At 35.3% G+C, this 26,598-nt stretch overlaps 1 protein-coding gene across 1 annotated transcript in view; it reads left to right on the forward strand.

Moving 5' to 3' along the window:
* LOC117316423 overlaps nt 1-26,398 on the forward strand; it is a 60,770-nt gene extending 34,372 nt beyond the window's left edge. Inside the window, exon 2 of the mRNA XM_033870986.1 lies at nt 21,839-26,398. Coding sequence (XP_033726877.1) covers nt 21,897-23,681 — 1,785 coding nt within the window. The 5' untranslated portion in view covers nt 21,839-21,896 and the 3' untranslated portion in view covers nt 23,682-26,398. The remainder of the gene's footprint in view (nt 1-21,838) is intronic.
* Nucleotides 26,399-26,598: the final 200 nt, after the last annotated feature.

Here is a 26,598-nt window from a genome sequence, read left to right on the forward strand (position 1 = left end):
AAATTATCGCACATCTTCTTTACACGTTAAAGTCTATTTCATTGAAGTTACAAAATGGGGTTAATCAGTTATATTTGATACTATATGGTGTCATGTTTTTCTTAACTTCATAGACTTTCCATTATGTCAGTTTTAACATTTCGGCTGTTCTACCATATATTGAAAGCCAGAGTTCAATTAAAGTAAAATTTCTTGCCGGCTGGATCAGACAAATTTAATCTCACGTGCTACGTTTGGCATGTCTATTAAATAATTCTGCAACAGACATCGGTCAAATTTAGAAACGAACCAGCGATTCTTATTTCGCATCTCAGTTGCTTGATTGTGATTAAAACTCGTCTATTTCAATTAAAAGTTAAATTGAGAATCAGACTCTAGTCTGCATGTGTGGTTGATGACGTCATTCCCGGTCACGTGAGAAAAAATCACTAATGGCGTCGAAGAAAGTGCAGTGTTAGGTTTAAATGTATTATCTCCTTGTTTGATATTTATTTATGGATTTAAGCAATTTAATTGACATAATCATTATCTTGATTAGTGGAAGTGAAACAGCGGAGCAACAACACTTTTATCTAATTGAAGATTTTCTTAATTAATAACTTCCACGAAAGCTGCATTTTGCTTTTTTTTTTATTCAAAAAAATCCTTATTCCAAAATGTGACTTGTTAATATTTCATTAGTTTATTTTCTTAATTGGAGATTCGAAAAATTAATAATAATAATAGCAATACTGCACCACAATTTGGAAACAGCAAAACTATTCAAAATTTCATCTCTGCAGTTGACGAATTTCTATTCAATTACAGACCTAGAATTATTACGAGGTGTTTCGCGGAGAAATATCCGTTTTTAACAATCGGATTAGGTTTCAAAAGCAATCACGAGTATCGATTATATGAACAATAATGCAACGACGCATTCATCATATTAGAAAATAAATTAGATTTTCATAACAGCCTACTTTTATGTCAAATTATTTTATTACATTGATAATCGTCGATATTAATCAAACAAACGATGTTGATTAGTCCCAATGTTCAAATACGAATCTCAATTAATTCTCATCATCTTAAAATGATTGGTTTTCAATATTCTAATTCTTTGAAATAAATGCTTCTTTATTGGACATCTTTGTCGTTAAGACGCTTGTTTTATGATATTTTACATGTGTAAATGATTGTTTTAAATACATGGGAATCTTTCAATGCTTCCTTGAACATCCAAAATGTATCTTAATCTTTTAAAATGCTCATTTTAATTGTAAATCATATTATCGCTTAATGTGTTGCCTATATTACATCTGAATCGTAAAAATGTTTCCTTTTACAAAGTCTCAGTCTTTTAGATTCTTGCTTTTAGTTTAAATATCGCCGCATGAATGTGGATGTTGTTATAGTGACTATAGCTGTAAAAACTACTGTTGGAAACAAGTTATCAGGCGTAATAATTGTTAAAACGACATTTCATATAACTAAGCCTTCTCTTAATTACGAAAATTAAACCGTGCTTTATAAATTCTGTTCCTAAATTAGTGTGAAACTACAGGGATGCATGCGTTACCGCTCCACGGATTCGTCACTCGCACCATCGTAACTATTCGAGTCCGTCCGTGTAGTATTGTTTACAAACACCAACCGAGGTATAGTCCGACCAGAATGACCTATCGTGTTGAACTTTGATTAGCATATTGATTATAGTCGGGTCTATAGTCATTAACGAGAAATATGTGTTTTGTATGTATACATGTATATCTGTTAGTTGTTTATAATGTAACAAACCTTATTATCAGCTGAATCATTTGTATGTATACTGGTCTAGATTTAGCGACAAAACTCTTAACATGTGGACAATTGATCAAATAGTTACTTTAATATGTGTAAACCATGCATCAAAAATAAATGATACAATCCCTGTGTTTTCAATATAAAATTGAAACAAAAACGAATGGTCCAAAACAGCACCCTGCTGGACACAGCAGCATTCCTAATCAATATGTTTTGTTAACACACCTGTGCACCGTGAAATAGAACTACACCATTTCCACGAAAAGGTCAACGCGACAGGTCATTCTGGTTTGACTATAATCAGTGCTTAAACATGTATTTATAGAATATTTCTACGGTATAGACTCTGACATCGCTATTTCTTAAACCCGCCATTGTTTAGAAGTAGAAATCACCGTTTAATCAGTATCTAATATATAGATGTAGTCGCTTAAATGAGTATGAAATCTACAGATATAGTCGCTTTAATGAGTATGAAATCTATAGATATAGTCGTTTAAATGAGTATGAAATCTACAGTTAAAGTCGCTTTAATGAGTACGGAATCTACAGATATAGTCACTTTAATGAGTATGAAATCTACAGTTATAGTCGCTTTAATGAGTGTTAAATCTATAGATATAGTCGCTTTAATGAGTATGAAATCTACAGTTATAGTCGCTTTAATGAGTACGGAATCTACAGATATAGTCGCTTTAATGAGTGTGAAATCTATAGATATAGTCGCTTTAATGAGTATGAAATCTACAGTTATAGTCGCTTTAATGAGTACGGAATCTACAGATATAGTCGCTTTAATGAGTGTGAAATCTACAGGTATAGTCGTTTTAATGAGTGTTAAATCTATAGATATAGTCGCTTTAATGAGTATGAAATCTACAGATATAGTCGCTTTAATGAGTACGAAATCTACAGATATAGTCGTTTTAATGAGTGTGAAATCTACAGATATAGTCGCTTTAATGAGTGTTAAATATATAGAGATATAGTCGCTTTAATGAGTATGAAATCTAAGAGATATAGTCGCTTTAATGAGTACGGAATCTACAGATATAGTCGTTTTAATGGGTATGAAATCTACAGTTATAGTCGCTTTAATGGGTATGAAATCTACAGATATAGTCGCTTTAATGAGTGTTAAATCTACAGTCATAGTCGCTTTAATGAGTATGAAATCTACAGATATAGTCGCTTTAATGAGTACGGAATCTACAGATATAGTCGTTTTAATGAGTGTGAAATCTACAGATATAGTCGCTTTAATGAGTGTTAAATCTATAGATTTAGTCGCTTTAATGAGTATGAAATCTACAGTTATAGTCGCTTTAATGGGTATGAAATCTACAGATATAGTCGCTTTAATGAGTGTTAAATCTATAGATTTAGTCGCTTTAATGAGTATGAAATCTACAGTTAAAGTCGCTTTAATGAGTACGGAATCTGCAGATATAGTCGCTTTAATGAGTATGAAATCTACAGATGTAGTCGCTTTAATGAGTACGGAATCTGCCCATATAGTCGCTTTAATGAGTATGAAATCTACAGATATAGTCGCTTTAATGAGTATGAAATCTACAGATATAGTCGCTTTAATACCTGGACGAGCTACACAACACACGTACGATGTACTATTTTAGTGGGTTTTTTTTTCAAACTACAAAACGAATGCACTGAATGACCTCGTGTTCGAGTCACGGTAATGACCGTCGTGCTAAATAATGTATATATGTATCCTGCAAATATATCACACTGACATTTGAGTACATTTGTTAATCAACGAACCAGTTCCTGAGCACTGTACCAATACAATATTCGTTCTCGTTGTTGTAAGCGATCAGGATTTATCCATTTGTAATCAAAATTTAATGAGGGCATCTAGGTACAGCTACACCAGTTACACAGACATAGATTGCCTTTTTTTCTTCAAAATTTCACATTCATAATTTAAAATTTTCTACTTCTAGGACTGAAAGTAATTTTTTTTTTAAATTTAATTACATTGTATGTTAAATGCAATTATAATTTGAGTAATCTTCATTGTACCAGAGTATCTTAAATACAAATATCTATTTATTGTTATGCATCTTTAGAAGGGCATTGATTTCATACCCGACAAATTAAACTTTTGTAAAAGAATTATTTGTAAGTTTTTAAACTGAGCGGATACGACCTTTTAAAGTAAGATAGTGGAAATATATTTTAGTGAAAACATTGTTTTATTGGTGTATTTCAGGAATTGAATGGTTATTCGAAAAGGGGGGGGGGGTGGTCCAGTAATTTAGTGATAATGCGAGCGCCGTAGGCGCGAGCCGAATTTTTTTTTGGCGAAGGGTCTGAGGGCCTTGGCGGGTCCAGCGGGTCCAGGGCAGCGCCCTTGTAGGGGGTTGCAGGGGCGAAGCCCCCGGCGAAAAATGAATATAGCAAATTTGCAATCATTCGAGATCGTTTTCTAGAGAGTAAGTTGCACGAATTCATCGATGCCTTTCAAAGTTATATCCGACTTGATTTCATGTGCGAGAATAATATCGGAAGTTTGTAACTTGCTCGTGTAGAGAAAGTTATTAACTTTTCGTTAATACACCGTATTTATAAAGTCAACATGGACTAAAACCAAAATAAAAGACTTTTGAAACTTTTCTTTGATCGCATTGTGTTATACGCGTGCGTGACTCGTTTATATATATTAAGCTTCAACTCTCGGCCATATTATTTTTCACGTGACGTGGACTCGCTCTCGCCTTATACAACAAATTCGTGAAACTGATGCTGACAATTTGTTAGATTTATACTTATAGTTTATGCTTTTCATTAATAATGGGCATTGGTTTAAATGAAATTTGTGTTCCTACCATTATATTCTTCTTATCGGAGAAGGCTCTTCATCTGCATAAAAATTCCAATTATATTTTTTGATAGCGGTAATTAAAAAGACAATAACCGGTGCAGATTTTCGGCTCATATATGATCACGATTCACTTTCACTCTGTCACCTTGATCAAATGTCTGACCCCCATAACCCCTCTACACTGGATCCGCTAGAGAAATAACTTCTATCAACACTTAACGCTTATACGCATGCGTCGATTCTTTGCGACATTGAAAATTTTTAGTTTTGCGGGATTTTTTCCGAGAATGTTTAGACTAGCTCAATATAAGCATCAATCATTTCTCAGAATTCTGTAATCGTTTAATATTAATCATGCGCAATCGTACAGATTGGAACAAAATGCAGTCAGCTACCTCTTCTAGACGCTTTAATTGACATACAATCGACCTGACATTTCGCACGGAATATTTGATGGGGAACTAGATAGTGGAAATGGAGGAAGGGGCAAGACTACACAACTGGCCATTAGCCATTAGTTCTTATATCGTCCAAAGGTGTTCGTTATCCTCCGACCTTTAGGGAACGAATTAAATGACGTATGACCAAACTTTGAGCGCCCAGACCTCACCATGGCACCGTATATTTAGGATATAGTCAGTGCACCCAAACGTCTATATCGCAATTGTTATAAACAAGTGTGTTAACAGCCTGTTCAACGGTATTTCCTACTGCACGTGCATAAGGTATACATCGGACGAAAATCTTTTGATATCATGCGTTAGGACTTCGTTAGGCCGGGCTTGGCTTGTTTGGTTTGTTTTTGTTTAACGTACCTATTAAATAGCCAGGGTCATTTAAGGACGTGGCAGGTTCTGGAGGTGGAGGAAAGCCGGAGTACCCGGAGAAAAACCACCGGCCTACGATCAGTACCAGGCAACTGTCCCACGTAGGTTTCGAACTCGCAACCCAGAGGTGGAGGGCTAGTGATAAAGTGTCGTTAGACCGGGCACCTTTTGATTGAAAAATAAGAGTTATCCTTAAAAATGATATAAGAATCTCGGAAATAAATAATAACTTTGGGCTATGGTTATAACACCTTGAAATATAAATGTAGCAGTAGATCTTATGCTTATGTAAGTACAGTATATAAAGATGGGTAGATATGAAACTTATCATATACATGTAACTGTTTCAGCCTGCTAAGTCTCGACAGTGATGCAATCGATGGGCGGATTGCGAGGAAATCCAAATACATGTAGTATATTATGTAAAACATTCATTTATATTAGTTTTAAATTAAAGTAAATGACAATTTAATATCAGATAAAACAAGGCTATTTCCGTCATGGAATGAGGAAGTTAATATGTAATGTCTATTAATGTAAGGGGTGTAAGTTGACAGAGTATCCCTGAGCATGTAACATTAACCTTTTTATTTGACGTTACGTAACGGAATTTTCTGAGTCTGAGAAGACGCCTAAGTCACGTACTGATCTGTAGAATCAGATATGTCTGTATAATTAACTCCAATCCCACTGTCAAGATAGAAACCTATCTATTGGAATAGCTACAGAAGGAAAACGCTAATCAATGAAGATCACGGCCAATACTGGGGATTTAAAAAGATGTGTTTTCACACGGAATTCAAAGAATAAGTGTGACAGACAGATTGGAAAGAAAATTTGGAAACGTATTATCATCGCGATCCCAATGGTGATATTTCAGGATAATTACACTGCAGGAATCATTAATACTTATAAACGACATCGTATGTTAGAATTGTGTAATTGCAATTCAGGGATTACGTAAAGATTTTAAAAATATGTTTTCATGCAAAAATCAATTTAGATAGTATTGCGCATGCGCTGTGCATGGTTTCCTATTCTTGTATGACATTATGTAGGATTACACAAAAAATACATAGCTTTCAGGATAATTGCCAATGTAAGCCAATCCTTGCGCTAGTTATGTTTGTTTATTTATTTGTTTAAGTGTGTTGGTGATCTGTTTTGTTCTTTTTATTCCTTATTCGAACATGTATTCTACAAAAAGTTGATGAAATTTTCGTTTTGTTAGATTATGTTTCATTTAAAAATCACTTCATCAATTTCATTTGCCTTGTTACAAAACAAATTAATTAGAATCACAATTACAATTTATTTTCCTCGCTGGAAGTATTCTTAGTCTTGTAATATACGAAACAGGTGTAACCATTTTGGGATAGGTCGATTCCGGAAACGAGTTAAACACTTTCACCTCCCAACATCGTTATACATAAATATACATGTAGGTTTGCGGATGTTTATAATTGGGGAGGGGGTGGAAAGTAGAGGGAGAATTAACGGAGATAAGTAGTCTAAGCTTTTAAATGGTTCGGCTGAAAGGTATTTCCGTAATATGTAATTATTCAGAAGTTTAAAGAAACTGTAAAAATGGGAATCACTTCAACATTACTTTCAGTAATGAAAATACTACGGTACCAAACGGTAATTAGAATCAACTAGGGGTTCGAATGTATAACAAAATCAATTCAGAACGTTACATAGGTGTAAAGGGCAATATTATTTGAATATAGTCAGTGAGTAATTCCATTTTGAGATATTCAAGCAAGTTCGCTTTCTTTTTGTGTCTGGGCTTTTTTCGAATTCTGTTAGTGTTTTGGAGAGTAACCTAATCTAGATTATAAAAACAGTCACATTCGGTGAGTTTCCCAACGTACATCTTTCAGCATATAAATAAAATTGGTAGATTATTATAAACCAAGGAAACCTGGACAGTAAAGGTATACCAAATGAAGTCAGGCTAATTACAACCACTGATGCAAGAGAGTTTTCCGGGCCTTCATCGTTTCGCATGCTATTCAATCTCAGCATCTCGGTAAACTCCGTCATTGTTCGGGTATGATTCCGAGTCTTGCCGGAATCGGCCGAGATGAATAATTGATTGTTAATTATAGGTCCCATGACCAACGGAGCGACATCAACAATGAAATTATGTGGGTTATTGCATAACAGACCTAAATAACAGGAGGGACCGTTATACCCGTGGAATAACGCGTGGTTTTATTGTTATCTGAGCGGAAATATATCGAGTGCGAGATTTGATAGCGCGGCTGCGCACTTAGCCTAGATTGGTATGTTTGACACCAAAATAAACATACACCAATATACTAGACCATCCTCTTTAAACTTTAAACATTAAGACGTATTTAGCTACACACACGTGATATATTTCACACCTGCACATACCTATATACACGTACACAGTACGGTATCTGTACATGTAACTCAGCTTATAATCATGCCTCGTTATCGTATCGGGTTAACGAAATCAGGTGTAACTCTTATCAGTGATACAGGTGTTAGGTTCTTTTTATGGTTATAATATTACTGTCTATCGTTAAAATCACCAGAATGTTTGTTTTACATATACGATTTCTGATAACCACATCGTGAGACAAAAGACCCAGATATCACACGATAGCCTGGAGTTACGGTCCATTGATTTTTTTCTGGTCGTTTTGTATAATTCTTTATCGTCGTATATATTTTTTTGTTTTGATGCTATTTTGTTGTCTGTATATCTTGTCTGGGTTGTTTAATTTCTGAATTTTTTTAAATCGCTTTCATTTCAACACATGCTATGAGGAATTTCTTATATTCCATGTTTCACGAATACATCGTGCATTGGCATATATTATAAATGTAACATGGATTACCTGGAGTATAGTATGGGTATTTTGTTTAGAAATTGAATTCGTCAAAAATAAAACTGTTAAATAAATAATACACTATTAATAGCAACCGTCGTTTTCTTTCTTTCTTTTTAAAAAAAATGAAATGTTTTTTTATTATTATTAATTAAAGGGTAGTTGAAATAGGCATATATTCCTTCAATGATCAACGTTTTATCACAGTTTTTATAACAGTTATCTCCCTCTATGAATACTTTAATATTAAAATTTATGTCTGGTTGTCTCCCCTTTGTACATAACATGGCACTATCGTACCTCTTGGATGTGATTTTTGTAAGAGTTATCCCCCTTCCTGAGTACGCTTCTATACACATTTAGGATTAAAAGAAAACACCTTCACCGACTAAAGATGTTTAGATATGTTACACTCACTTAAATGCAATGCTTTTCTTGAATAAGCATCTGACTACCCTATCAGATATATACAAATCAGTTTTAAGAATAAAATCATTATACGGAAAGTAAATTTCATTAAAAAAAAAACCAGTTTGCATAAGAATTGGCCAAATTACCCAAATAAACCGGACGACTTAATCCAAAACTGGATATTTGACAGGTAAGCTCTTTTCTGAGGGAGGTGTATAGGACGGTAAGATAACATGTATCCTTAAGGAAACAAAAACATCAAGTATGAGTATTGTTTCAAAGAACCGTGTTCGCTTTTTACACGGACAGGCGTTCGCTAGCTTGTTAGTGGCAGATATATTTAGTGTGTATTCGTCTTGCGATAGTAACCTCTCAATGAATGAGCTGATACCGCGAACAAAATGCCAGCACGTGCTATTTTCACGTACATAAGTATTGCACGTGTGGCGAAGATCATGCATATACTTTGCGTTAGACAACCGATATTCAGATATTGTGGAAATCCCCACATTGCGTATTTGTAACATTTTCGCACCAGTACGTGTGATAAAAATAGGCTACCGTTCGTATTTTATTTAAAAGGCAGAATGTGTAGACATGATATATCATGTTTGTGACTTACATTTTTCTTTCGTCCGATTTCCGTCTGAACATTTCCATACACTGGTATGCAAATTGTCGTTTTGTGAAATCATCCTTTATCGTCAGCTTGATACCAAAAAATCAGAATTTCAAGGTCACTGACGGCTGGTTATTTCCAGGGTCGTTACTACCATATTATCGACGAAATGTTAGCCTATATATGGTTTTTCTCTTGTTACTCTGTCATTCCTCCACCTCAAAAACCTGGCACGTCCTTAAATGACCTTGACTGTTAATGGGACGTTAAACAATATAAACCAAACCAAACTAACATTTTTATGACTACAATTTATCTTGACAACCAGCTCAAGCTGCATGTACATGACATGTGACTACTTCACGTGACTATATGTATATGTGCATATTCGTAATGCTATTTCCGGCAGTATATATACATGTACACAAATGTAGCATTATTATGTTATATGTTCATTTTTATTAACTTTTCACAAATTGTTTTTTAATGAACAAAATCGTATTTTAAACTGAATGTAAACAAAAAATTGTATGTCAACAAGTCAACTTCCGGTACTGAAATGTCTTTGGGTGATGGGATCACTAGACAATGCGGACAATTTGTTATAATCGTCTAAAATGGCTTGCGCATGTGAAATATACAGAACTTCACATTACTGTTCTATACATTGCCTCAAACGCATGTCTGTAGAGATGATGAGCGGAATTAAAAGCGAATCACTGACGTCATAGATGTCTGGGTGTCCATATCCGGAAGTGATGTGCGGAGATGTGGCAATATAGAAATCCTTATCGGACGTCTACATTGTACGTCCCGAGGGTAACGACATTGCTTGTATCATGTGACACAGGAGTCTGGGTCTACTAATTGGCGGCCATGGCTGGAGACATAGGTTGTGTGCGTTATATTTATCTACTTATCATGGAGCTGGCGTTCCATATTCTAACTTGTATAGAGCGAAATGGTAGGCATGGCAAACTTTCTATTATCAACTATAAACAACAATATTTATGGATGTGACACAGGCAAGCAGACGTCACTTCCGTTCGTTACACTGACGTGATCCATAAGCGTTCTGGGTGCCAAAGATCGATTCACATTTTTTTTTTTTTATTATTGTAAAGCTTAATGTGTCAGGCTGTTTATATTCATTATATAGAGCGTCACATAAACAATAAACATTGTTTGTTTCCATCGAAATGTTTTATGATAGAATGCATTTGAGAGGTAACACAGGTCTATGGTTCCCAGGGCAAAATATTTCCCAGTAACTTTCGAGACGAGCAAGAATGGGCTACATTTATAAATCCCTATACTTTCAAAGATTCAAAACCCGGAGTTTCGAGAATCTTTTTATCTTCTGACTGAACCACATATTTCCTGAAGTAGAAACGGACTATTAAGTACATTATATCCTATCTTATGATATTGTGTTGATAATGAGACTCGTGGAGTATTTGTTGGAGTACCCTTCTAGCACTGTACGATTTTCACTGCGAGTTATTTCCCCTTGATATAAATCCGACATATGTCACCTGTGTGTCCATTGTTCCGGGAATCTTTTTTTGGGGGGTTCGAACCTCTAGCATCGGTTCTCTATACCAGTCCGTCACCAAAAACATATTTCTTTAAGGAATAATTATAGATAACATCTTATCTATTGATACAAACTTCTGAAGTTTGGCCTGTCAAATGATCAACCCTTCGAGGTGAAATCCGGCGCCTGAACTCCTGGAACCTTCGGACATATACGCGAACCTTTCCACTAAATTTTATTCAAACATATGTGGTAGCTTATTTTCTGTGACTTGTAGACTATATGTCTTTTGTTAGTAATCGATCCCTTCACGTTTATTTACCATTTTAAAATCACACCACGAAATGGTCTTTATATTTTGCTATAAAAAACAGTAAGACGTTTTGTCAAAGATTTCCCATAGGAAAAATACCAGCATAGTAAAATGTATGCTAAACACAATTTCAATTTTTGGATAAACTTTCAGAGCAATAAAATATAAAAAAAAAAGTAAAGCGGTCGGACACTTACAGACTCCAACAACCAATCGTAATATCTCGGCTCATTCCGCCAAAATAGATATTCCGAATAATGACGGAATTTACCGAGTCGTTGTTATTGCTTTCACAATGTTCCAGTGCTGAGAATCTAATGTAATTAGTGAGTGGTTTCCGCCTAAATGACTCCGCCTTTTGCTCGATAGAGAGTCGATCTTAACACGACGATATCAAGTTCAAGTTCTTTATTTCCTTGAGCCTTACGGCTCATCGGTTCAACAAATATATACATGTACAGAAATGATACAATACAAAACCACACACTCGCATACACACACACAACCGGACTAACACATACATTGTACAACAGGTAGAGTGTAGAAGGACATTTTTTTTATACTAATAAAAAATCTATTCTTTGTTTATTACTGTATTTAATATATTTTGCTAAATTTGAAAGATCTTTTTTGTTAACTGTTTCTAGAAGTTGAATAAATTTGTACATACTAGGTTTATTATAATAATATTTCTTAATAAAACGTTTTCTTAGGTCTAAATGAAATTCACATTTAATAATAAATATGGAAACTTGTGTGTCCCCTTTACGATTGTAAGCTACATGTATATAGTAGACAAGACAATTGGCATCGTGAGAGTGGGCACATCGTCCGAATTTATTATCGCAACTTTAATAATTATGTTACAATCATTACACGAATGAATATTAATAGAAAACTGACATCGTTTTATGAATATAAATACCACTTCTGTTTTAATCAAATAAATATTTCTGGCTGGGAGCGACCGCCAGGGGAACATTATATAATAAATGGCGATATATTTCATACGGCTTTGGTAGGCAATCAATAGACCTGTCTGGCATCAGGTGTTTCTGATAGAAAAATAAAATGTTGGTTGGAAATTGTTTTCCGTATATGAAACTTATGACGCCAATGTGACATAATATATATAGCAGATGCAGGTGTTTTTTAAATTCTATTAAACAGGAAATTTTACATTCTAGAAATAACAAAAGGACCTTTTTAGGAATCAAAGACCATCATGGCTGTTAATTTATGATTCTTCGATTGATTGATTTTTTTTTTATTTGAAAATCTTAATTGCGTCCCATATATATATACACATACAAAAAAAATTGCGCTATGTACACCTGTGAGTTTTAAATACATGTATACTAGTATGTACATGTAACTACAGGTACTGTCCTATCTTGTAAAATTTGTTAAATTAAAATAATTATCTAATGAATATGAAGTACATTTTGTATTTTATATCACCATATATTTTTGTTTTAATATAAAATAGTGATGTCGGAATAACCACATTGATCAAATCTACATTTTTTATGTGGTTGTGGAGAGTTGGGCGGGTTGGGGGATTTTGCAGGTAAAATTGGACGTTTCCTGAAATCGTTTCATGATATAGAACGATATGTTTACATGGACAAACACATCAATCAGCTAATATACGTCAGTTTGGGATACATGTAGAAAGTTCGGTACTATCAGATACTTTAGTATGAAGGACTAGCATTCGTTCCACACCTGCTTCATTTGCTGACAAAGGGGCCGAAAGATGATCGGCGATATCTGTTCTTCCAGAAAGCTCATCTCTATGGCAAATACATGTTTTATCTATTCAAGTGTATACACAGTTTCGCGTGCAACAGTGTACACATATTCGCGGTGGAGTTGTGATAAGTAACTCGGAGGAACAATGCTTAATTAGAACATCACAGGAACCGACACCATATCACCGTTCACTCCTGATAATCAAGCAGGGTGCTAACGGTATTTCGGCCACATGGCGAAAACGCGCACCTGGCTCATGTGTGTTTTCTTAGACATTAGCTACACAACGGGGAAAGAGAAAACAATCAAGAAATGTGTTTAGAGAGAGAGGCTACGAAAACAATCCTAGTGTTAAAACAACAACATACCTCTTAAAACCTCTTGAGTTGTATAAAAATGCCAAAACCTACTCGAATTACGTCTTTCTGGTCGAGATTAAGACAGTGACATCGGACCAGATTGCTCTCGAGTAACTCAAGTATATAATTAATGTGACAGAGAGAAAAAAAATGGAAAATTCAGTCATAGTGCCAGAATGTACTCTACAGAAGGACATGTAAGTAATATATATATATATGGTTGATGCATCCACAAAAAATATATTTGAGTGTGGATATACACGTAGGCTGAGAACGAGACCGTTTGATGTGATATAATATGGCCACTTCATTTCTGTGCGAATTAGATTTTCTTCGTCGTCAGCACCTGGAAAATATTAACTGGGAAAAAATTGTTGAAATTCTAATAAGGTATGTCATTATTACCAATATGTTTTATATTATCTGTTTTTTTTTATTCATACATTTTAGACATTTACAAATGTACTACATAAACCCGAAGAGAGGGGAAAAGACACACTGTATTTTTTGTACTTTTAAGTAGTACATAACATATATTATCATAACTAGTTATTAATATGCTTAAACAAATTTGACCCTCCCCCGGAGATATGAGAACTGTAATTTCACATTTTCTCCGTTTTGTGTATATTTTACTTCCGGGTTTATTTTTTTTCATTATCTACGGCATATTTTGCGTTATTGGAATTAATATATTAATTTACGAGACTAATAATCAAAATTAATCATTTCCCTCCCTCTTTCAGAAATACTTGTAGCACTTACATGTATTACTTGTATACCGCAAAAATTAGGTTCATACAGCAGTAGAACTCGCGTTCAGTGATTGTCTAATTTAAATACATCATTCGTTTGATTTTCCTTAACTGTACACATAAACTATATCTTTTACTATTGCACGGCTAAAATGAATATTGCACGAACTTTTGAACACCGCGTGACGTTTCGGAATTTAGTCCCACCCTAACAAGCGTTTAAGCCACTCAGATGTTAAAAGTGCCCGAAGAAAAGTCATGGTAACTTCTAGGCCTACAGGAAAGTCGAGATCTTAGTGTTTCTACATTGTAAGTGTGCTTTAGTGATTATGTAGTAAAACAAGTATATTGGCCGAACACCAGTACCGAGGGTCGAAAATTCTGGACAATTGCACAAACACCCATTAGGCCTATATATTCTTATAATAATAAGTCCCCATTCCATATTTTCACGCACATTGAATACCACAAAAAGTTAATTACTTATATATAATTACAATCGTATCTAATAAGTATCTAAGTCCATTCCATACATATAGCATATCACAAAAACTACATGTAGCTACTCAAGAAATGGCACTCGTATTTCATAATTGAATTTCCTGTTTCATACTTAATTATTGAATTAACAAAAAACTGAGGTAGCCTGTTCGAGTTTAAGCTGATCATGACTGTATGATGTACTTTTGTACGTACGATAAACCCTGCGCCGTTGATAGTAAACTGACTGTGCTATGAGGGAGCAGAGCGATACTTAAATAACTGTATATTTGTCTGAGCCGGAAGGTGTTCGCACAGTAACAGGTTTGTAATGGCCTAACCATTTGTCGTCGGATGAAGTAGGGATGGTAAATGATTCAACAGCTCCGATTTATTATTACATTAGTATTGAAAACCACCTTATCACGTATGCGCCTTGTTACCCATTGGATTAGCACAGGTTATGTTTTGCATATTAAACACTATGGCCGTGTTATGTATATATAATCGACCGAGCTAGTCAGAAATCGATTATGACATAAAAGTACGGACAATGACGTTGCATCATAAGTTGAAAAAGGCGCAACACAATGGCCACCTTCGTTTGATTTTCCGTCAAAATATAATTTTTCTGAATGACATCGTAAATAGCAACTTCTATTTATTTTCAATTCATATAAGACTTCAAGAAACTTTCGAAACAACACGTTTTTTTTCATCTCGACATTTTTTTCTGTATTCTTCAGTCATTTTGGCGATAAACCCGACGAACAGATCTCAAGTTGCTTTAAGAATGCTGCCATTGGCAATAACATTATAAAAACGTATATTTCTCGTAGAGATGTAATACATGCACGCAACCTATGATTTGAGTAAGAGTTATCTACCCTGAATATACAACAACAACACCACCACCACCACCACCACCACCAACAACAACAACACCAACAATGCGATAAAGAGTCTTGTTTTGTCTAGAGGTTGAATTATCGCGTATCCATTGAAGAAACCAAAATCCGAAAATAAATTAATGTACGACTTATTCACCACGGACAAACACATTCATCAGAGAAACTCTTAACAACGCACATATCTCACACCGTATTTTCTTGTAAACGAGAATTACGACACATTGCAAAGTCTGGCGGTTTAAATAGGATATATGTCCAATGTCTATTTTAAATAAGACTTAACACTTCCTGTGCACGCGAGTATATACGTGTATTATAATACAGTGTACGTTTCCATACGACAGACGGATATTTCAAATTATTTGCAGAAATATACGGCCATTACAGAAACAAATTCCAAATAAATATCAATTTATATATACATGTATCTTCATGTACAGGGATAGATAACTAGGTTTCAGACAATATATGATGATTTATTTCTTTGGTTATAACTTATAAGCAGTATCCGGAAGTCGCCAGGATTAGGCAACTCTTGAAATACCAAGATAGTTGTAACAATAAACGAGTAATTTTCTCCCAGAGTTCTCTTTGGTGGATGCTACTCACGCGAGGGAACATGGGAGTTATGTAGATAGACTGTGAAAGTACATTCATTTTAATACATTCATTTTTAAATTACATTCATTTTAAATTACATTCATTTTCAAAGTACATCCATTTTAATACATTCATTTTAAAGTACATCCATTTTAATACATTCATTTTTAAATTACATTCATTTTAATACATTATTTTTAAATTATATTCATTTTAATACATTCATTTTTAAATTACATTCATTTTCAAAGTACATCCATTTTAATACATTCATTTTAAAGTACATTCATTTAATTCATTCATTTTTAAATTATATTCATTTTCAAAGTACATCTATTTATAAAGTACTTTCATTTTAAAGAAGAAGAGGAGTTCGATAGGGTTGTGTTGTCTACAATGGCTGCACGACTGTCTTTGGAATTCCTGAACGTCTTTTGAATGTATAGACTGAATTACAGCTAGCTGCCTCAGCACCTATTCTATCCGCTAGACAGCGCACATTGCAGTAGAAGCGAAGTGATTTCCGAATGTGTCTTTCAGATGAGCCAAAAAATAAAGATGTGTATCGAAGAGCATGTTTGGGATTTACAGGAATCTAATGAAACAGAAAGTCGCTACAGCGCATCCCCTGGTAGGGAAGCCATCAATCACTGTCCATGTGAAGGGCGGGGGTCGTAAGGGTTATTTTGCGATTAAAAAAACAACACTGAAATGTCTGTAAAAGAAAAAGAATAAAGAATATTGTACTATGATTCAATTTTGTCTTCATCCTTTTTACTATAAATTCACACGGTATCCTAACTTCTTAAGTGAGGACACTATATCATCTTCCAAAATAACAGTACCAGTTTTCAAAATTAATCTTAAATAATGATATTTGTATTATTGCCTTAACAATTGTTATTTACTTTATGAAACTCAACAAAACAATTGACGAATGACCCCTGTATGAGCCCCACTACTAATCAAATACATATACGCCTTATTTGTAGTGTTATTGAAACTGATTCCCTGTGAAAATCTAATCTTATATTGATCTTTTTCGTACATTGTATCTAAGAATCATTGAAATCGGAAATTATTGAAGGATGAAATTGATGACATTGTAATCATCAGAAGATTTATGTTTGAATTTATTCTATACATCTCATAAGTAAAAGCATCTGGAAGGATTCAGTATTGCATAAGACGTTCTGTCTCCAAAAAGCGAAAAACACTCAACTGAAATTTGATTACCATTACACAAATGGAAAGACACGCGAAGGCAATGTTTCAAGTAGGAAATTGGATCCCGACCACTTAGAAAATGAAGAATATATCGAGACGTACGCGTCACGGTACTGAATTTTTTTTTAATCTACTGTAAAGGTTTCTGGAGGACAAATTAGATAAGTAAGCAACATCCGTGAGATATGGGTTTGGCTTTCAGACGGTATACATAATAAATTGTCGCGTATCAGCTTGCGTTTCAAATCCCCAATCAGACGCTCGATTTCAGGAATATTTCATGTGCTCCGGAATATCCGATTCCCCTACTCGTAACACTCTATACAGCTATGAGCCAATCTCCTGTTTCGTTATACAAAGTTATATTGATTAAAACTATAACAATCTGTATGTCATTATTTGGGATTTTTCAAAAAGAAAAATTCATTTTTAACGGAACAACAAATTCAATAAAAAAAAAGCAGTCCTTTTTAGCGTTTTTGGTAGTGTATCAAGATGATATAAAATAGTAAAATATATCATATTAGAAAAGAACGAATATATATGTAATCGGAAAGCATCTCTCATCATATCAAGATATTCTTGATTGTTACAGTATCTCGATCAGAAAAAAAATCAATAAAACGCACGTGGATGCTATCATGACTGCTTGTTATAAAACCAAGATTCACACGTGCAACAGGTTTAACCGGAAGTGATGAAATATTAACCCCTAATAAACACTCTCACTTCCTGTCGTGTTAACATAAAAGAACGTATGCGAGTGTGTGTTTATATTGTAATTGGCGGAACGAGACCAGACCTCACGGTATTCACATCTACGTCACTTCCGGTGTCTGGTCGGATTAATGAGATCATAAATTGAAAGTAGAATAACAGTCATTTCTTTTTTCTTATCCACGGTTTAGAATGTCTTTCTAATATGAATGTACATCCACATATGATTACGTTTCCTAATTCGCAAAGATCATGTTCTTGTTGGTTGGAAAGAAAGTACATTTATAACATAACTATAGATACATGTACGAACGTGTTAAATAACACGAATTACATTCATTATGTTATGAAATCATGCGTGGTTACACCTCGCGGGGCTTTGATTGGTTTAGTATCAAATTGTTTCAATGGTAATCATGTACATGTTATTTTCTGACGTCACCAAACAAGGAGAAGGGGACGTGTGGGGATATTGCTATTTTTGATTTCACTATAGTCTGACAAAATACAACCTCATTTACAGGTACTACAATACATATCATTCTTTATAACAAACCTACCCCCCTATCTATAAAATGTTGGAGTCGTCATAATACCGGAAGAAAAAAAATATTTATGATTTATTCAAGTCTGATTGACATAAATAAATAAATAAAAAATAAATAAATAAATAAAAACAAAATATTGATTTAACAAATAAAATAATTGATTGATAAATGAAACAATGGTGGCTACATGATAATGAAACAAGATCACATAAAAGTCGTTCGGCCTTAACCTGAAACGGGCGTGTTCGGTACGGAAGGGAAAGAGGTTCGTAAAATTGCCATGAAAACTGTTTTCCTCAATCTCTCTTAAGAAATCTATTCCTCCTCAGGCCTTTTGATATTTTCGCTTTTATTTTCGTGTAAGTCTGGGTAGGCTAGATTTCATCCAAGATAGGCTTGTTAACTGGGAGAGTTGTTACCGCACCACAAAAGACATTATCCGTTGCTTTCAGAGTAGTTCGGAATATATCATCCACCTAACATTCAACACGCGCAAAAATACCTTTAATCAGAATAATCTGATAATTTTTAAATGCCCTCATTTTCCTCAAAAGTTTATGTTTGTATAGCAAAACAATTAGGGGCGCAGCAAGGGATTCAAGCTTATGTCTTTGATACTTTTGAAGTGTGTTTTATAATTTTGCGTCAGTTGATTTGAAATAATAATAATAATAAAAAAGAAATCTACTACATAGAAAATTAATTAATGATATAAAGTGAAATTGCTATCCAGTACTGAAACCCCAATGTTTTGTTTTCTTAATGTGGTTTATAGCCTGTTCTGCGCATGCGCCATTCCAACATGTTTCGATTCTGGTAGAGTTAAATAAAACCGAGGGATGTTTGTCGCTATTGAGTCGAAGTCAAGCCGAGTTATGTTAAAATGGAGGGGATAAATTTGTTCAATGTGGGAAGTTTTTGTCAATCAACTACGGGAGTGTGTCGGGGATTATCAATGATAAAGATGATACATTTTATTTGAATATTGTGAAAAATATCACACACAGACATGTTTCAGAAGGGTGGTTTAGATCGGATAAAAAGGATTATCGAATGTTGGTAAGTTTTTTTTAAAGATGTGAACATTGCTCTTTCGTATAAGGAATAAAATTCATCAGTTTGTTATGAATACTTTATATGAAAATTTGTTTTGTACACAAAGAGAAATTGAGAACTTTTTGCGAGCTTTCGAAAATGTTAAGCAAATAATACAATAGCCGAGTGTTGGTGTTCTGACCGCTGAAATAAGTTCACTACCCAAAATAGGCCGAGTTAGGGAAATGAGCTGTCCAATTCATAGAGCGACATTTCGTCCAATGCACGAAATGATTGTTCTTTTGTTATTTGGTTCCGATTGCCCTAAACATGTAGTTAAGATTTGCTTTTGGCGCCTGTTTGGTGTTTTTCGCTGATCGTAAGATTAATTAATATAGATGTATGTGTCTAGTTTAAAGCTGAAGGAGCCATTAATGATACATTGTATTTACAGGAAACTCCGAATATTTCAAATTATTTATGAAAATGTCATATTACATACTAGTCCGCATAGACAATCTGTGATGTAGCTGAAACAATTAATAGGCCACGAGTTGTGATTTGATGGTAACGAAGTACAAAGGTGATTGTATGTGATAAGAAAGACAACGTTTTCTTTACGAACATAATGCTTAAGTAGTTTCATTTCGTTGTTTCTACCCCGGTTCTCTCTTTGAGGACGCTACATTACTAGTACTAAATTCAACATGCCATTTACCAAATGCATACATTTTGTATGCCAGGTTTCATTGATGGAGCTCAGACACATTTACCTCCGAGACACGTGGTCTTTCTCCAGTTGTCAGGGGCCGGGATAGCCCAGCCTTGTAGATTGTCGACCGCGTAACCTCAGGTGATGATCCGAGGTGCGTAGTTCGACTCTCCTTACCCATGTCGGTTTGTGTTTTTCGGGAAGCTGAGAAACGAACCGGTCTATGCTGTTGTGTTTGTGTCCTTGGGAAAGACACTTAACCCTATCTGCTCTAGATGACACGCGACAGGCCTCCCGTATGTTGTTGAGTGAGGTTGTCACTAACTACTACAAGGATACCCCGCCCCAAAATAACCTTGGTTGTTCACGGGATGATTAAGCCGGAAGCAAATATCTCCAATTGGTCATCGTTTCTCACTAAAATATTTTGTTTCAACATGGGTGCACCATTGGTTTTTAACATATTGTACTCAATCTAGCACCCTAGTTGCCATCTTACAACTTGTAATTCCGACCGGGTTTAATCAGTATGTAGGCAGAAGTCGCAGTTGTATTTTAGAATGAACTCCAGTATAGATCGTTAAACGTCTTACACAACTATTTCAGATCATCATTTCGAAATTTGGGTCTCTGATGGTCTTAAGCCATAACGTGTCTTTACGAGTAAAGATCGACAGCTGTGTTTTTCTGGTGGTACAGGGCCTAGGTTTACCCTGTACTTGTAGATTGCTTTCTGGAAAAGCTGGACGCCATGATTGCATTTCAACGAAAGAAAATCCAGATTTTATTGCTCCGCACTAAAACTAAACCCGACATCGGTAATGCATATTTTGATTGGATTTCTACAAGGAAATGTGATGATGTAATGTCTTATAGGGTCTGATTCCTTGATTGTTTCTGCTGTTTTATCATGGTTTACTGAAATCTATATTACACCCTCGTTCGTCAGACCAAGTTTAATGTGATTTTTGTTTTAATAGTATGATACGACCCCGTAACACTGGCCTAGGAACTGCCACATTCACGATCTCATTTTCTCTCGACAAATCACCTCACTGGGATAGTTAAATGAAAATATCATTATTTTTTTTTATTTCTTTCTGCTTCAAGTCGAATTGGATTGTGCGCATGCGTCATCTCACGACCAGATTTTCTGTTCTGTGAGTTATACGTCACGTATTTGGGTATTAACGATAATGTTCTCATTCCTTTTGCATCTATAGTAGTATGAATGGATGTTCGGGTTTATAAAATAATACACACACAGTATGAGGCGACTATTGTGACCCCCATACTGAATATAACGTTATTGTGTTTTTGATAAGGAAGAGCCGAAGCACATTTCTCACTGGAGACTTTTTTTATATGTCATGTTTAAGTAATTTCTTACACCTAAGTATATTCCGCTTTTGGGCATATGCTATTTAATCCAGTAGCTGTGACGTCACGACTTCACAACCTTATGGTACTTTTTAATACGCATTGATTTGAAACATTAAACTGAAGTGTAATCAAAGTTGTATGTTTTGTACTTGCAGGTCAGGCATTTCACGGCGAATTTCGGAACACAAGGAAGTTCGGGGTGTTTCTAAAAGAATGAAGTTTCGTCAACTGAATCTTAACCCGTTCCTGCGTGGCCGGTCCAAATCCAAAAAGAAAAACGCGAAGAAGTCGGACCTGCCTAATCAATCGCCTAAGAAATGTGACCCAGCTAATCATTTGACCGAACGCCGTAACCCTGACAACAGAAGACACGAAAATGAATACGTTTCAGTGAGGGAATCAGATATCGTCGACCTTGACTTTACACAGAGGTCGTCAAACGTCATTCATCAGGGAGAGGAAAATCAACTGGAATTGAGTATTGATATAAAATCTCAATACCGGCTTACGTTGGACGATTATTACTATCCAACTGGTAACGAAGGAGGCGAATATCAGGAGGAGCGTTGTCAATGTGACGTCAGATCCGGTTTCATCAGATGCGACCATTTTGTGGTTTACGAAGATGAAAACCAGTACTCCAGTGGTGGCAGTCTTACCGACAAAGCAAGCATTGATATCGATCCATATTCTAACACTATACGTAAAGTCAGATCTCGGATCAAGACAAATCCATGGCTCCCATCACCAAAACTGAGTCCCCTCTCTCTCACGGCTCCTACTGAAGTTCTGAGCTCGTCAGATGGAGATTCCGGAAGTGAGGGTAATCCTGATGACAAAGTCGACGATTTATACTGCGAAAACGATGAACATTTTAAGGAAAACGTGGTTGAAGAACATGAAAATATTTTAACCATCACAACTAAACCGGAGCTCAAAGATTCACTGCAAAGTCGACTCCAACTGCAGGATTTGAACTGCCGGTGGTCTATAATTTCTGAAGGCGACATTGACTTAACTTCCCCGACGATTGAAGCTCTTCGTGAGAGTTTTTCTAACCTGGAACACAAAGTAAGCTTTGAATACGAAGATAATGTTGATTCTGTATTAGAGAGTGACGTCACAGCCCCACAAAACCTCACCAGTCTTTCCATAAACGATCTCCTTGACGACAGCCTCATACAATCCGACGACTCCTCAAGTCTCCAGAGTTCAATGACAAGTTCAGAAGATATTTCTAGCGTGGCAGAAATGTCGTCATCCCGCGAATCTAGTGTTTTGACGGAATCTGAAAATGGCGTAACGACCGAGTCGGAAAACGGAGACAATTTCGATGATTTATCTCCCTTAGACGGAGAACCTTTGTCTAACGAAAATGCATTCCATGTTAAAATGTGCAATATGGACGATTCGATTGATGCGGGATATTCCAGTTTGAGCCGGGACAGTCGGGTGAGTTCAGATTCTGACTCGGATAGTTATACGACAGAGAAAAAGCTTCGTAGCATCCGGTCAAGAACAGACATCAGCACATTCTTTAAAGAGGATAAGGAGGTTGAGGAGGAGGTTGAGGAGGAGGAGAAGGAGAACGAGAAAAGCCTGGACGAGGAAGGTACAGATACAGATACTTACGAGAAATTTGCCGATGATCTACGAAAATGTAACGCCCCTACGAGCAGAACCTTTTCTGAGGTTAGACTTAGTCTAGAAGAAAAGGTGAAACAGCTTCGTCTAGAGAAAATGATCGTTGAACAGAAAATCCGAGAAGCACAGGAAGCGGAGAAAATCCGACTCCAGGAAAAACTTCGATTTAAACAGCAAATGTCTGAACAGCGGAAGGAAGTTCTGTTACAAACACTCAACGGTCTGAAGGACAAACTCGAGAGCCAATCAGAACGTCTGGAACAGAACTATTCTGAAGTTCTTCACATGCAGAAGAAATATTCTTCGAAACGTCACCCGTTTCTCTTTGTGGTACCAACTCCAGTATCCTCGTAAATTTTGTCTCCGCTAAATGACCAATTTGTCATTGTATTCGCGGCCTGTGTAAAATTTGGATGTATAATGTGTGTAGTCCTGCTCTACAGATTGTAATGGATTTTGTGAAATATAACTGAAATACCGTAATTGGTAATCCAATGTAGCATTACGAAAAACTGCACCATCTAACCCGTCATCGAAATTCGTGTTCCGGCTGTGACGTGTTCAACCTTATTGATATTCGTTATCTGTTTTGGATGTTTCTATATTCATTGGAAACTATGTACTATTTAACACGTCATCATAATATGAAATCCAGTTCCTGCTATGACATCACTGGAGAAAGTATAATATCCTAACGCGAAATTGTAATTTGTGTTCCTACTATGACATCACTGGAAAATGTGTAATATCTAACGCGTCATCGTGATTCGTGTTCCTGCTGTGACATCACCGGAATATGTACTGTATAACACGTTATCCTAATTCGTCTCCTGCTGTGACATCATCGGAAAATGTGTACTATCTAACGCGTCATCGCATTCGTGTTCCTGCTATGACATCATCGGAAAATGTGTACTATCTAACGCGTCATCGTGATTCATGTTCCTGCTGTGACATCCTCGGAAAATGTGAACTATTTAACGCGTCATCGCATTCGTGTTTCGGCTATGACATCATCGGAAAATGTGTATTATCTAACGCGTCATCGTTATTATGTCTCTCCATGATCAATCTAAACGCGTCTTCTGTGTTTTAGAGAAGAACAGTCATTTAAAGAACTGACGAACCGTGAAATCCCTTAACACGATGATGAAATTATTCTTTTCTTTGATTTGCTATTTGTTAACATATTTAAAAAAAAATGTTACATTTACAATAGTTCCAGTTTTAGGTCATTTGTTATCGTGACGTGTGGCCGGATGTGACGTTTTCCGTATAGAAAAGAAATGACAGATGTGACAATAATGGCAGCCATCTTTGAGTTACATATCTACATGCCAGAAAGAGTTTAAAGACAGACGGCTCACTCTTCAATGGAGTCTCTGCAAGACAGTAGAAATTCACACCTTATATACACACGAGAGATTGTCACGTGTCAAATGACCATGCCATTTCGCTTTAAATGTTGAAGAATTTAGATTCATTTAAACACGCATGTATACATTGACGAACAGGTAATTGAACACTTTGGATTTTCTCGACCATCAGCGTTTGTTTTCGTGTAGTCATTTTCACGCAGACGCTTGACGGTTTAAGTACTATATTTTAGCATTTTGATCTAGTGTCTGCTTGATTGAGACTACAAAACATAATTGGGTTCCTCCAAGTTTCCGCCTAAAATCAACGCGTCTTCTTATATCTATGATTAAGAATAGCTTTCCGCAGGTTAAACAGCATGCTGTTCCTCGAAGCTTTACGCAGACATGTATTGTCTTGTGTCGTGTTCAGAGGCGTAAAACCAATTCATTTATTGGAATCAATTAAGATGTAAACCAATGAAAAAACTCGAGTTATTTCATTTGAAATATGGCTCGGAAGTTTTCATTGGCTAATATCTAAATTTGAGGTTTTCAAATGTTTTAATTTGAATACAAAACTCGACATTTTAAGGTGAAAAATCTTACTAAAGTGTCGCCGGAGGTTAAGTTACCCTAACCCGACATACTCATTTAAGGGTTTATGCGGATTGTGGGATTTCGATGTGGGTAGATATTACCCATTGTTAAAAGCTGAATGGTTGAGATATCCTTCAAACTTTTGATGTTGTAGTGTTTGATTTGCGTTTTAAGTTCGAAACATCTCATAACATACCTCCAAACTCCGCAATGAACTTGTCCGTCCGATAATCTGGACAAGTTCATTACGAATAGAGGGGTAGACCGTTGTTTATTTATATTATGAAGTGCTCTGTTATTATATTTGTATTGTTTTAATGTTTTGTTTGCGAATCAAACGTAGAAGTGATCAAGACTCCTATTGTTACCCCGAAATTCGAATATGTTTGGCAAATAAAATTACCGGTTAAGAGTCCAATTGGTTTTCAAAAGTCTTGTTAGCCTGTGATGTTAATTTGATGAAATTAGCTGTCAAATGTTCCCTGCAAAACCAGCTGAAAGTGACGCTTTAACTGAAATTGATCTCTAAATACTTCATATTTTGCAGTGATGGTCCAATATGAAAAACGAAATGGATTCCTTGTGCAAAATATGATGAACCCCCACCAAAGCAAAAATCTTAATATAACAAATTCATTGTATTTACATTCACACTAGGATATCAATCCAACAAGTGTTCTTCAGTAAATGGTGTTCTAAAATGCGCTATTGTTTGCGATATATAAGGAAAGAAAGAAAATGAGGGTTCATTAGAGTTGTCAATATGATTACTTCCACGATTGAAACTGTTTTGATTATTATTACGATCGTGTATCTATAGTGCTCCTTGTTAAGTTATTGTGTCAATATTAAGTTGGTATCTATGGTACTGAGATACATCTTGTTTATGTAAAAAATCACCTTCGACAAGTTTCTCTCAAAATACTGAACCTCCCAAATAAGTTATTATGGCAAGATCTTTTTTGTGTATTTGACGATTTTTCTCGATTTCTTGAAAAAGAACTGTTTGGAAGAAATGTGAATGTAAATATTTGATAATGAAATTGACATCCTTTTAGCATTATTGTGTTTCCTTAAACTTTCATCGAAATAAAATAGTTTTATTTGTAATCTTAACGACGTGTCTGTGAATTCTCTATGATATATTTGCTGTTGTTTATCATTATTCTCTTCTTAACAAGAATAGCTTGATTGGTTTATACGGATATGGTAATTAGCAGGATACATGAGATATGTTTGAAATTATAAATTAAATTAATATCAACATATATAAACAAACTTCTATTCTTCTCAACCATTTTGCCCAAATATGTGAA

Source organism: Pecten maximus, chromosome 18 (genome assembly GCF_902652985.1).
Source record: "Pecten maximus chromosome 18, xPecMax1.1, whole genome shotgun sequence".
Classification (NCBI taxonomy): domain Eukaryota; kingdom Metazoa; phylum Mollusca; class Bivalvia; order Pectinida; family Pectinidae; genus Pecten; species Pecten maximus.